Genomic DNA, 15148 nt, shown 5'->3' with positions numbered 1-15148 from the left:
CAACACCAGGTAGCACAGGTGGTGTCCAGAGGCTGAGGGATGGGTGGCCTCACCCTGGCCATTAAAGCAGCACATTCACACTCTAAGAGCAGGTCTCAAGATGTTCTTGTGAGGGGACATCAGGGCAAAGAATCTACCACTGAAGAGAAAAATCCCCATAAAGACAAATGTGACTTCCATCCACCCTGACGGAGGGCAGGGGAGTGGGCTCTGCTGACTCACTCATGGTGGGGAGCCTGGTTGCTCCCTGCACTCTGTCTCTCATTGGTAAAGGACAAAGGAGGAGGTAATATGGCCAGGAAGTGAGCACAGGACACATCCACCAGGGGCCTGCTGCACAGCCCAGTGAGGCAGGCCATGAGCACTCTGTCCACGTCAGCCAGTTCTCTGGCCACATTCTCTGTGTGCTTCAGGGAATATTTTGGGGCATCCGGGGAGAGAGGAGCTGAAGACCAGGCCCCTCTCATGGAGGATGGCTCAGATAACACCATAAAGAAACATTCAGAGACAGGTACACACACAGAGACCGAGAGGGCTCGGGCACCCAGGGACTAACTGGGGGTTTGTTCAAAGAACAGCTGGGAGCCACCAGGCGTGTTCAGCAGAGGAACGAGGTAACCCAGCAAATGCTTCAGAATTGTTGTCCCTGCTCAATCAACCCTGTGGACACTCAGGAGGCTCATTTTTCTGATGAGGCAACTGAGGCTCAGAGACATGAGGTGATCATCCCAAGACAAGCTCAAACATAGCATGTCTGACCCCGGCACTGTTGCTGCTATGCTCTGCCCATCTAGCCTGCTGGTGGACAGTCCTTCCAGGTCAGCACCCCACCTTCTCACTCCAGGCCCTACAAGTTTAGGGTCAACAGGGCCTTGCCATTGATGGCAGACAGCATGAATAAATATAGGCTCCTTTATTTAAAGGATAACTTCATTTGTAGAGAAAGCATCGAAGGCATCAGATGAGCCCCCCTTGTCGATGCACAAAACAGCCCCACGCTCCCATGTGGATCTAACCCCTTGGGTCTGACTCTGGTTCCCCTTTGGAGGCCCTCAGGTGCCTGGGGCACTCAGGGATTGACAGCAGGAACTTCTGGTCAAACTCCTTTCGGAGTTCCTGTGTAAAATACAGGAGTTTTTTTTTGTTGTTGTTTTTATTTTTATTTTATTCATTTTTTTCTGAAGTTTCCAGTTGTATAAAACCAAATGTTTCTTCACAGTTTTTTTTAAAGGAGTATTTCTAAACCAATCTGGATGGGCTCAAGTCTTAGAAAACCCTGAGCCCCTGCACTCCCTGGGAAGGGGCCTCTGGCACAGCACACTTAAAATGACCGCAGGGTTCCACACTGCCACTTAGAAGTCACTAGCCTGAGTGTAGCACGGTTGGAAGGACCTGAGCAAGATGGCACTTGTGCATAAGGCTTTGGAACCTGCATCCGCTTTACAGAGTGGATGGGGAAAAAGAAATGAAATGTGGAACAGGAGAGAGCAACACAGGGCAGGACAGATCAGACGTTTCATTGAGAAGAACTGACCAGCGGGAGCCAGGGTCGGGGAACGGCACCCGAGAGAGGTGGGCAAAATCGTGTCCCCCAAGAGACCCATGTCCCGTGCACATGTCAGGCTACATGGCAAGGAGGAATGGAGACTACAGATAGGATCTGGGTTGCAGAAGGGGAGGGAGAGGGTCCTGGAGCATTTGGACAGGCCCAGCATAATCGACAAGGTCCTCAAAAGTGAATAGAAGAGAGAAGCAGAGAGACAGCTGCTCCCAAGGACTCGGCCCGCCCTGCAGGCTCCCAAGAAAGAAAGGCCGCAAATCAGGAGCAGGTCGGCCTCGGGGTGCTGGGACAGGGAAGGAAACACATGCTCCGAAGCCTCCAGAAGGAACCAGCCCACCCACACCTTGACCTCACCCAGTGAGACCTCCAACTGCCACACTGTGAGGGAATACATGTGGGCTGACTTAAGAGGCCAAAAGAGTTGTTGGAGCAGGGACAGCAGGGATCAGCGGGGATTTCTACTGTGAGAGGCAAAGAGGTTCCATGCAGAGAAACCCACCTGAGGAAAGGTGTGGAGTCAAGAACCATGTGGTGTGTAGAGTGTGTGGAGCCATCACTTGAGAGGGACACTTGACAGTATGGAGGGCCAAGGTCACAGTGGCCCTGGAGCCTCAGGGAAGAAAGAAAGGCGGGATGCACCCAGCCCCAGAAAGCACTAAGGATTCGACCTTGAGGGACCTTTGAGGTCACTGAACAGCCTGGAGGAGGTGGGCACAGTGGAGATGAGAAGAGAATAAGATTGGCAGGGAGCCAAGGAGGAGCAGGGCCACCACCTCTCTGTCCCACGCCTCAGCCACAAGCAGGTCCCTAGGCTTGTTTCGCTTTGCTCCAGCTCCTCCCAGACAGAGGGCCTGTGGAGGGACAAGCTCAAGAGGGAGGCAGACCCACCTGGTCTAGGTGCCAGGGACCTTACTTCTACCAAAGGCCATCTTTGAAGAAGACACGCCCTCTCTGCATCTCAGCGTGCTCTCTGCACAGTGAGATTTACGCAGCAATGCCACATTTGTCGTGAGAGCCCAGACCAACAGATTTTAAATGCCATGCATGGCATCCAACCCGAGCTCAGTGAACCCTGGCCGCATCTGTACCTGGATGTTGAGTCTCCCTCGATGCGCTCCCAGGCCGTAGCGCTTCACCGTGGAGGCATGGAGCTGGAAGTCTGTGATCTTTAGGGTCTCCAGACCAAGAGGCGGGCAACCTGGAAGAGCAAGGCGCATTATAAACAAGGCCAGCTGCTGCAAGAAACCTTCCTGGTTTTCTAAAGGTGGTCATGTGCTTTTCCTTTCCCTCTGAGCCCTGGCCTCCGGCACACATGTTTCTAGACAGATAGGGTCACCGTGACTGTCAGTGCTCTCGTCTCTTGCTGCCACCTGCTTTCTGGTGCTTCGGCCCTGGTATTCCTTCTCTGTAGCTGTCCCTGCTGCTGTCTGAGCCTGTTCCCAATTAAGGGCCCTTCCACAAGGTGACTCAGTCAGGCAGCAGCACTGGGTAACAATTTCAGAAGGATCCCATGGTTGAGCTCTGCAAATTAATCAGAAGTTGTTGATTTTGCTTCAGTAACTCTGGCCTCCGCATTGTGCATGCTAATGAAGAGGACGCCAAAATAGAAAGACTCTATTGTTGTCTGTTCTGACAACTTTGAAAACAGCTACTAGTTCACTTTGACCCTGGAATAAAACGCCAGTGCTTAGGCAGACCCTGGGGATTCCAAATTCAGCCCATCATCCCTACACATGGGAGTACTAACAGCAGCCGGGGCTGAGCCATAGGCCTCCCCCATTGGAGCTGTCATTCTTACCTATAGAGCACTGGGTGGCCGTCATCTTGCCAGGCTCTCCAGCCCCCTGAGACCAGCAGGTCTTTTCCAATGGGACTCCTCCTGGATATACAGATGCCCCACATCCCCTGGACTGCCCTGAGATCCCAGGGCACTTCCTGCCCAGTTGTGACACACACAACTGCTTGCACCTGGTGTGCTCACCTGCAGACCTGCCACTGTGCTGGAATCCAAGTCTCCAGTGGCACCTCCACCTTAGCACCTGACTTGGCGAAGCCCACAAAACTCCCAACTAGGAGTGAACCAACCCATCCCTACCAGAAGTTAGACAGCTCCAAACGTAATAGGGTAAATGCAAATAGTCATGTGGGTCACCACTGAGAAGGTGTCCCAGGATCCCAGGGCCCCCAGGAGATGTGGGGCACCTGAACATCCCGGATGACTCCCCTCAGGGAAAAGCCTGCTGGTCCCAGGGGGCTGCAGGACTGGCAAGCGGACAGCCAGCAGGCCTTCTGTAGGCACTTGACGGCCAGGACCCAAGACACCACCAGGCCTTCCTTGAGTTCTCAGAAAAGGAAACCAAGGCCCTGAGAGCTGAGGCTGGTCACCAGAGACAAGCCTGCTGGCCTCAGAGCTCCGGCTGACACATGATGCCACTCGGCTCCCTGGCCCTGCTGACACCCACTGGGAGGAGGCATCCTGGACCAGGAACTGTTCATTTGCCATCTGCACTGTGCATGGGAGGCAGAGGCACAGGGTCCTGCCATGATGAGGAGCAGGAGCTCGCAGGTGAGGTGTGGCTGTCCACCTACTGGGCACTGCAAGAAGACAGGGAAGCTTCCGGTGAGCACTAGTGCTCTAAAGAGGTTCTCTGAAAGTATCCTGCAGCAAGGGGGGATGGAATGGGGGAGATGTGAGTGGGGCAACACGTGAACGGGGGTCCTGCCATGTGCCTGGAGAGAGGCATATAGGAAGTGAAGGGGCCACGGGATGGGGCCACACAGCAAATGGGAGCCATGCAGTGAGCCAGAGAGAGGCTGTGCAATAAGGGATGACCATGCAGCAAGTACCCAGAACCACCAGAGGCTGATATGCACTACCAGGAGGGGCACAAACTTCAGGTGAGAGCTGGTGGAAGGAAGTGGGTCCTTGGAGGCATGTCCTTGGGGATTATGTCTGACCCCTGATTCTTCCTCCCTCTTTTCTTCCAAGCAGCCAAGAGGAAAGCCTCCTCCACACACCGTCCCACCCAGATGCCCTGCCTTGCCTCAGGCCCAGACACAGCAAAGCCAAAGATGGGCTGCACTCTGGACCCCAGGCCCCAGACACAGTGGGTGACAGCTGCTAACAGCACAGCTGCAAAGCCTGCTTCTCTGGAGCAAGAGCAGCCTCGCCAAATCCACAGCAAGGATGAATGGCTCCAAGGACACCTCCATGTCTCAGAACCAGAAATCCAGGAGGACAGGGGAGACCAACGGCATCCCCAGCTGGTCCTCCTGTGACTCCTGGAGAGGACAAAGTGCAGTCATCAAACCAACAAGACTCCTCGTTGGCAGTTCCTGCATCGAAGGCTTGAAAACAAATGAATTAGAATCTGGGCTCCATTACCAACAAACTACCCGTCCACAATCAAGACAATTAAGGGCATTTTAAACATATGAGTACTCGGAAAATGACCCTCCCATCATAAGCATAGACCTTCCTGAGATAGTGTGCTGGGATAACGTGCCAGGGACAAGAAGATAAACCCTGGGGACAGCAAGAAGTGAGGACCCTGCCAGCCAAAGGACTCCAAACACAACACAGAATTGGAACAAGAACTTAGAATTCCTTTAGTTTAAATTCTCAAAGAAACATCTGTCCTTGGCCAAGGTCATGCCAATCACAACACTGCCTTTCAACAAGGAGGCCTTTCCTTCAACCTTCAGGACACAAAGCGGAGGAAGACAGGTACATTAATGATCAAGCAGAATGAAGGAGGAAAAAAGGGGTTTCAAGGCAATTTAAACATCTATAAGCAGAAAGCAAAAGACAAATCTTGGATGAACTATAACATATTTCTATTATTATGTCAAGCCATGAGAGAATTGTTGTGCTTAAAGAATGCTTGAAATAAATGGGAGTCTCATTCACAGCAATTCAGCCCTCGTCAGTGTTCTGCTAAGCTCCCAGCCAGGCTGAGGGAGAGCCCCTTCCCTGGCACCAGGACCCGGCTCCCCAGCGGATCTGGGCCAGCAGTGCCATCCACTTCCTCAGGCAAGCTCCCCCACCATCTAGAAAAACAAGAAGTCATGTATTTTACCATCAAATTACGTTTCCATTGCTTCTAGGAAGAAAAAGGCTCTAATCCTGAGAAGCATGTGGGTGAGCAGAAAGGTGTGAACAAACATTTCAGGAATATATTAGGCGCCTAGTTATAATTCCCAGCCCTCCTGAACTTTTTGCTTCCATTGTTGCCTATAAGTGGAAGAACTGTGATTTATGGAATGCCTTCCTTCCCCTTTCTGAACTTGACATTCCCTTTGACAAATGAGGTGCACGAAGGCAGCTTCCTGGTGCGTGGGACGTCCTTTGAGTGGCTCCTGCCCGACAGACACCACTGACTCCAGCAGGGCATAGGCCTCTCAGGGTGTTGGGAAATCTCTGAGCTGGTCTTTGTTTAATGTTAATGGAAACACAGGAATGTAAAAGGAAATTTTATCACCAGAAGGTGACTTAGGAAAAGTCCTCAAGATGTTGGGGGAGGCAAGAAATACTTAAATAAAGAAAAAGCACTAATCATAAAACCTTTATGATTTTTTAAATTTAAAATTCACATTTTAAATTTAAGAACATCTTTTATTTAAAAGACGCCATTGCTGGAGCGATAAGATAAGCCGAGGAGTGGGAGAAGATACTTGCAATGCACATATCCAACAAGGAACTCATATCTGCAGCATTTTTAGGGAAAGCAAATAAACAGAAAACCCTCCTATAAATTAGTAAATGAGCAAAAGACCTGGATGAGTAGTCACAAAAGAAGTCAGCCTGATGGCAAGTCATCAAGAAAATACCAATTAAGACCACTGTGGCATAGCAGTACACAGCTCTAGTACACAGCTCTCAGTACAAATAAAATCTTAAAAACTGATAATGCCAAAGGTGGGCCTCTAAAGAAAAGAAGCAACTGGATTCTCATTCACTGCTGGTAGGAGTGTTAACTGGTCTAATCAATCAGAAAAAAATTTCTAGCAATACTAACTAAAGGTAATACTCACACCCTAGGACCCAGCAATTCCACTGAATGCATTCACACATGCACCTGAAGGCGGGCACAAGAATGACCCTGACCTCACCACGTGTAATAGCCCGACACTGAAAACAACCCCAATGTCCATCAATATGAAAATGAATGACAAGGTCAGTCTTGCAAGAGAATACTGTAAATCAATGCGCCACAGTAGGGCGAATCTCCAAAACACAAAGCTGAGCAAAAGGAGTCTGGTTCAAGAGTTTATGATGAAAACTGCCAAGTTCACCCAGGCAGGTCATCTCTAATTGTGGGGATCTCTGAGGAGAAGCTGGGGAGTGCCAAGCTGGGGCAGCGGGAGACCCCAGAGGTATTGCTGGTTCCTCCTCCTTCTAAGGCATAGTTTAATGGCTCATTCACACAGTGTGCAAGTGGAGTCTACGACAATTCATTTCTATGACGATTCCTTATGATTTCTATAATCTTCTGTATACATGTTACACTTCAACAAATTTTAAAAAGGCCTCAGCTTTTCCTAACTCAAACACCATACTGATTACAGACTAAACCCATTTTTCCAATTCAGAAGGCATAAAAGAGAATTATGTTGAATGTTAAAAAAAGGCTATTTCAAAAGTTACATACTTATGATTCCATATATCTAATTGTTTAAGAACAAAAAAATTATAGAGAAGAAAACAGATAAGTGGTTGCAGGAGTTAGGAACAGGGTGAGGGACATGCGGCTACCAAGCAGCAGCACAAGGGTGCTTTGGTGGGACAGTGGTCTTTCCACAAACCTGCACAGGACTGCACTCAGGCACACCAGCACACGCACAGCTGATGAAGTCAGATCATGCTCCATGGCTTGTACCAACGCCAATGTCTCAATTGTGTTATTGTACCACAGTTGTGCAAAATGTCAGTGCTAAAGGGGGAGAGTGAAGGCTGTACGCAATTCTTCTCCCCAAAATCTTTTTGCAAATTCCCGTGGTTCTGTAATTATTTCAGGAGGACAAAAATTTGCATTTTTTAAAGAGAATTTAAAAGGAAAAACTCTCTTACACTATGTTCAAGACTATTTAATATATCTCATAAAACCACTGGTTGTTCACAGACTTTGGGGAATTCTCATTTAAAATTTTGCAACCTCCCCCAAACTTGCCCAAAAACACATGAAAAAATAAAATAGGAAAGTCTCCCGACAGGGCTTCAACCTAATGCCAGATGTGCATTCACATGACAATCTGTCATAAAAATTTAGAAACAAAAAAGGAAGCTTAAAAAAAAGAAATCAGCCAGGCACAGTGGCGCACACCTGTAATCCCAAAGGCTGGGGCAGTGAAGACAAAAGGATTGGGAGTTCAAAGCCAGCCTCAGCAACAGAAAGTCGCTAAGCAACTTAGTGAGATCCTGTCTTTAAATAAAATACAAAATCGGTCAGGGGATGTGGCTCAGTGGTGCCCCTAAATTCAATCCCTGTTACCCACCCCCCAAATATCTAAAATAAAACAATGATGTCAAGCAATCTAAGTAAATTTTCAAGAATGAGTGAAATAATTATTATTATTTTTAAAAGGAGTATTATCTTTAAGGACAGACTACAAAGATTAAGGTGAAATCCTAAAAGTGACGAGAAGAACTCTGCTTTCAATATGGTCCAGAAAGCTCCTAAAAATAGCTTCAATAAATCCTGGAGGGCAGGGAGGGGGGAGAGGGAGGGAAGGAGGGAAGGAGGGAGAAAGAGAGGAACACAGTTAATCCTCAGTATATATGGGGTACCAGGATGAATGAGTTGCTCTTTTTAATAGGTCTTAGAGACCAGAACAGGTGAGTTTCCCATTCCAAAAGCTTTGTCCAGCAGGCAAGCATCCATAACCTCAAGCTATTACAATTACAACAGGAAACCCATTATCTTCCTGGCCTGAAGAAAAAGAGGACCCAGCCAGGACAGCCACAATCACCAAAAAGTCAGGACAGAATTCCAAAAGGAAAAAGACACCCCCACCAAAAAAAAGCCAAATTTCTGGTATATATTTTCCCCAGTCTTTAAGCCCACATTAAAGGACAGGCCCAAGCCAGTTTGCAGCTGAGGACAGACAAACAGACAGAGATCTGAGCAGGTGCTATCCTCAGCCAAGTTAGAATTTGAGTTTAACAAAATTAAAGGCTCACTAAAACAAAGAAATAAAAAAAAACCCTTGAAAACAACCTTTGAAAGAAACCAAAATTTCCACAAATAACACTGATAATATTTAAAATTCCTTGGTAAAAAATGTGATTCAATCTCAAGGGAAAAGATAGTCAACAGAGGGTAAGTTCAAAATGATAGGTTAAGATTTTTAAACAAGGACATAAAAACAGATACTATAAATGTGCTCAATGAGGAAAGGACACAGGAAGGTAATGAATGAAAAGAACAGTAATCTAAAAGAAAACAAAAACATTTTTTAAACAGCAAATTAAATATCTAAAATAAAATTTCCTAGAAGAGACACAACAGGGAAAAGAATAAGTGAATTTGATGACAGATGAACAGAAATTATTCAACTGAAGAAAAGATTAAAATAACCAGGGCTTCAGAGACCTAAGGGGAAGATATTAAAAAGCTAGCCATAGATAGTAATGACAGAACAGAGAAAACAGAGTAGGAAAAATATTTTCATAATGACCCCCCAGAAAATTTACAAATGTGACAAACTTGCCCATTAAAGACTCTACTCAGTCCAACTCATACAGGTCAAATACAAAGAAAACCAAACACAGGCATATCATAATCAAATTGCTGACAACCAAAATTAAAGAGAAAACTCAAAAATTACTAGGAAGGGATATATTTCATAGAGAGGAACAATTCAAATTACTGTAGACTTGTTTTCAGAAACTGTGGATGCTAACAGATGTGGCAAAACCATCCTTAAAGTGCTTGGAGATCGGGTTGGGCATGGACAGAAGAACAGGGAGAGCAAAAGTATCCTTCAAGAATAAAGGTGAAATAATGACAATTTCAAGTAAAAGAATACTTAAGAATTCATTCCCAACTAACTTCAGTACAAAAAACACTAAAAGAAGTTCTTCAGGCTGACAGAAAATGTTATCGGAGGGAAACCTGGATCTTGAGTAAGGAAAAAAAAAGCATCAATAAGTAAAAAGACTTTCTCCTTTTAATGTCTTTAAAACACAGCTGTTTAAAGGGAAAATAACATTATCTCATAGGAGTCACAATGCTTTTAAATATAATACACAAGGCAATAACAGCATAGAGATGAGCAACTGGACCCATAAGGTAAACAGACACGTAGGTCAAAAGATTTCTGCATTTTATGTGAAGTTGTACAATATTAACTCTCAATAGTCTATGAAAAGTTTATGATGTATTTTAAAATCTAAAGAAGCTAACCAAAACAAAAGACAGAGGCATTGTTAAAAAGTCAGTAAAAAACCTAAAATGGAGTCCAAAGAAAATCCAAATGTCAAAAAAAGGATGGAAATATAGTCAAACAAAATACACTTACATGAAACAAACAAAAAACAAATAAATTAGAAAGACCTAAATCCAGTCACACAAATAAAATATTCCATTTTTATCTAGAAGGAAGACAGAAAAGCAATCAAACATATTCCTCCTTTCAGTAAGAGTACACCTCATTGCTCCGTGAGCTCATAAAGTTCTTGCTGCTGTTCTTCTTGAACAAGGCAATTATATTTGGGTTTGGTGGTTAGAAAAAAAGGTGAAAATATTACAATTGCACTTACACATTAAACAAAAAAAGATACAATGCTATACCAGTGTGAAAACTGCATACAAAGGGTTTTTGTTTGTTTGTTTGTTTTTATAATACCCATTACGACCATAAGTCAGTACCAATAAAGCAGTTTCTGTATAACTATCAAGTACATTTTAGTGAATTTTTGCTGATTACCTAACACAATTTGCTATTTAAAAACAGCTATGTGAGCAATCTCTATTCTTAACTTAATTCCACAAACAATTCTATTCATTTCCCGTAATGAGGCCCATGTACTCCCTGTTCAAGTCTTAGACCATTAATTCCTATAATGGCAACACACTCTGCCTCTCCAGAGAAACTCTGTAAAAATATTCCTTTCATATTTTTCCTACATTTAAAAAAATTTCTTCCTTATATACACTTTGAATTACTAATCATTTATTTCTGGATTCATAAAATAAAATTCTACATTCACCATTTCCATTTTTGACCATTTACATACTGGTTAATTAATTTTCTGCTACCCAGCCTCTTCCTAGATTATACCAGCAAAACCCAGTGTCAGACACAAAGCACATTCTCAGTGGATATTTGTCCACAGGATAAATATTTCCGGTTACCAAAAGCATCATATATATATTATATATATATATATATATATATATATATATAATATATATATATAAAATAAAGGCTATGCTCTTGTTCTTCATTTCTTACGTTTCTATAGCAGAGGTCAGCAAACTTTTGCTGTAAAGGACCACACAGCAAATATTTTAGGCAATCAGAATTCAATTGCTCTCCATACCAACTCCTCAATTCTACTACTATACCACAAAAGCAACCATAGACAATATGTAAACAAGTAGGAGTGGCAGTGTTCAATAAGTTTTATTTATGAAAATAGACAATGAACCATGGGCTATATTTCCCCCATCCCTGCACTAAGACATCAAACCTTATGAACCACTTGGCCTCCCTCAGATTTAAACTTTGGGTCTCTCTTTTATATACTTTCACTTCTGTTTCCAAAAAAAACCTTAAAAACTGAAAGCACCTGCCTTTCATTATGTGCTCTGATTTTATGTTGTAACCCCTGAATGGCTCGTTTAGTTTTGTGATTTTGTCCTCTATGGATAATAAATTTCCAAATGCACATTCCCAGTTTTAAATTCAATTCTGCATTTTGGATCCTGAGCCTCCAAATTTCTACTGAAAGCATTTATTTTTAGTAATTTGCCATCACTTAAAATACACAATATCTAAAGCCAAATTCATCAAATAACTTTCATTTATTCCTCCTATGCCTATGGACAATATCAATCCTTATTAATATTTCTAACACCACAAGTAGTACTATAATCATCCAAGTCAACCAGATTTGTAAACTAGCAGCATCTTTGATTCCCCTTTGCTTCTTTCTCCACCATCCTTATAATTATTTTTTTTTCTTATATCTCCTGAGTTACTTTTTACATTGGGCTTTTGTGACATATCTATTTAACTCCTGAGCAAGAGTCACTCTTAATCATCCTAAAACACAATTTCATAATACATCACCTGCTTATAATGTAATCTTCCTAAAATACTTCTCCAAAAACCCATTACTCCCAGATTTAAGAGGTAAATGAGCATTTTCAGTACTTCACTGTCAACAGAATCTCAAATTCTTCAATCTGAAAAGGAATGTTTATTCTAATCTGTTCCACAAGTGTTTATTGTAAACAGTGTTTCTAACCCTAAAAAAAAATATATTAATTTTCTTACAATGGCACATGTTAGTGTCATCATCTAGCGAGGATTATAGGCACTAGGGTCAGAGATGCACAAGAATCACAGACCTTGCATTCAAGGAGTGAACTCTGGTGCCTTACCATTCAAACACTCTTGGTTACATCCAACTGTAATCACAAGGCAGATTAATACTCCTACATGGTTTCAATCATAAATATTTTATGGTTCTTTAGTGTTTCTACCTTTTGTCCATTTAATCAAATCTCACTAATACAATGCTCACCTTCAATTCCATATTTTTTGTACAACTTGCTCAGCTTCCCTAACCTTACTAACTTCACCTTAATACTAGTATGGTATTTATAAATCTGTGTCATACGGAATGGAAGTTACATTGTTTCTTGAATCAACACCAAATAATATGTCGCCTCAAATTAAGAATAAAGACCACACTTTCAGCTCTTAAACTGTTATCACCTATTATACTGAACGCATAAAAGCAGCAATAAAAAAGTTTTTATGTACACAATGACACTGCTACTCAATATAAAAACTTTTTTCCTAGTAGCGGATTTAAACTTTTACTTAACCTACTTACATTCATTCCAGTCCTGATAAACAGCTTGATTTTGCAAGGCAGCCTTTATAAAGGAAACAACTGATGACCAAGAATCAGAACAAAAATAAACAAACCAAAAGGCACTCAGCTGAACCCCTGACATTAGCACAGTGCTCTATGGAATAAATTAAAGCACTCATGCATATGTATTATTGTAACTTGTAAGCAAAAATTGCTGCTGTGAACAGATTTCTAAATTTTGAACTTAGTCTAAACCTTAAAAAAAGTAAAGTATTTTAAGAATGTTCACACTTTAGAAGTCAATAATTTTATCAATAAGCTATCCCAAAATTCATTTTATTTTAGAAAAAGTTAAAATTAGTTGGAAAATTTGGCCATTATCTATGTAAATAAAGCCTCAACAATAAATTTACCAAACTATTAATCAAAGCAGAAACTAAACTCTGCAGAAATTAACAGAAAGCAAAACTTTACAACAGATTTTCTACATTTACAACATGAAATTAAAAATTACTAGATACATGGAGAAATAAAAATATAACCATTAGGAATAAAGCATGCCATACAAACATACAGAGATGACACCAATGTTGACATAAGAAGAAAAGAATTTTAAAAGAGTTATAAATATTCAAACACTATAAGCAAAATATGGTTACAAAATAAATGAACAGAAACTCACTGTACAGCAAACTATTTAAAAATGGGATTCTAGAATCAAAAAATACAATACTTGAAAATTTCACTGAGTAAGCTTAACAATGGACTAGAACAGAAAATATGATAAGTGAAACTGAACACATCTCAATAAAAAGTTTTCAGTAGGAAAGAAGAAAATACTGCAAAACATGAATAGACCATCAGCTAAAAGGTCCAAAACATGGAGTATCAGAAGTAGATGGGAGTGAATAAACTGTCAAAACTTTCTCCAAAATCAGTGAAAAACATCAACTTGCAGATCTAATTTGCTGAACAATCTCTATGCGGAACCATAAAGCAAATCTCACCAATTTGCACAATTGTCAAAATGCTAAACTACTTGTGTAAAGAAAGAAATCCTAAATTTCATCAGAAAGAAAAAAGACAATTTACAGTAAGGGGAAAATGATACCAAGAAACACTACTTCTCATCAGAAATAACGAAGGCTAGAAGGTAATAGGATGACAGACACCCTTAAAGGGAGAGGAGGAAAAACAAAAGTCATCTCAGAATCACAGACCATAAATGTAAACTGCAACATATACCAACTGAAGATTTTAGACTGAAGGAAAATGATATGAGATGAAATTTGGATTCACACAAAGAAAAGAAAAATACGAACAGCAAATATGTGAGTAAGGATAAAAGACTATTTCCTTTCATCTTTAAAATGCATGTGATTGTTTAAATTGAAAATCATAAAATCCTTTTGAAAACTTTATGGTATTTTTAGGACAAAGAACATAAAAGAGTTAATGGAACAATACCTGTTTAGATTCTTAATTTTATAATAATGACATAATATAAACACCAAGTACACTGTGATAAGAGTATATATTATAATCCCTATCAAAATCCCTGAAAATAAAGCAAGTATAACTAAAAATCCATTAGAAGGATTAAAACTGAATACAAAAACTATTTGATTAATCAAAAAGAACAGAGGTACCAAAATATTACTATGATGGAACTAAATATAACACACCAATGAGTACAAAATGATAGACTGTAGAGCAACTAGAACTCTCATATATTTGGAAAATTCTTTGGCACGTTTTCAGGAAGTTAAACATACTTCTACAATATGACCTAGAAATTCTACTCACAGTATTTACCCAGAAGAAATGAACACAAACAGAATTACACAGAACTATTTATAGAGCTTTGTTCAAAATAGTCAAATCCATGAAATAATCTTAATGCCTAGAGATACCTAAATGGATAAATAAATGGTTTATCAACACAATGCAATACTACCATTTAGCTACAAAAAGAAAAACTACTAACAAACACAACTTAGGGGGTCTTCTCAATAAAAGAAACCAGACACAAAAGATATCCTGTATCATTCTACTTTTATAACATTGTGGAAGTGGCAAAACCAATCTAAATATGATTTAGATAGCAAAAACATCAAATCAGTGGTTGCTTGGGATGGGTAGGAACTGGCCGAAAGGGACATGAAAGATTTTTCTTTTTTAATATTTTTCAGTTGTTGATAGACCTATATTTATTTATATGTGCCTGGGCTTTTTCACCACAGCGATGGAGGATCCTCTTACCAGATGGAGTTCTTGACCTTGTGTGGCAGCGCGTTGGCCTCTGTCCCTGGCAGCCCGAGCACAAGGGCTGGCAGAGCCACCCCGGAGCTGGGGGTGCTGGGGGGAAGCTGCTGATGGGCATCAGGCTGCTGTGGTGGCGGCTGTTGTTGTTCCTCTGCCATCGCTGCTGGAGGGGTGGGGGAGAGGAAAGGAGGGAAGATGGAGGCGCGGGGAAGGGTGAGGGAAGAGAGGGGGAGGGGAGGACGAAAGGGGGTGGAGGGGTGGAGGGGGTGGAG

The 15148-nt window shown here is 42.0% G+C and overlaps 1 protein-coding gene across 1 annotated transcript in view; it reads right to left on the bottom strand.

The window, feature by feature from the left end:
• LOC143387292 (endothelin-converting enzyme 1-like) overlaps positions 1-15034 on the bottom strand; it is a 67304-nt gene extending 52270 nt beyond the window's left edge. Inside the window, 1 exon segment of the mRNA XM_077108546.1 lies at positions 14874-15034. Coding sequence (XP_076964661.1) covers positions 14874-15034 — 161 coding nt within the window.
• Between the last annotated feature and the right edge of the window lie 114 nt (positions 15035-15148).

The sequence above is a fragment of the Callospermophilus lateralis genome, unplaced genomic scaffold, assembly GCF_048772815.1.
Source record: "Callospermophilus lateralis isolate mCalLat2 unplaced genomic scaffold, mCalLat2.hap1 Scaffold_91, whole genome shotgun sequence".
Classification (NCBI taxonomy): Eukaryota; Metazoa; Chordata; class Mammalia; order Rodentia; family Sciuridae; genus Callospermophilus; species Callospermophilus lateralis.
Note: the sequence above shows the minus strand (reverse complement) of the source record. Positions and strands in the feature narration are given on the sequence as shown.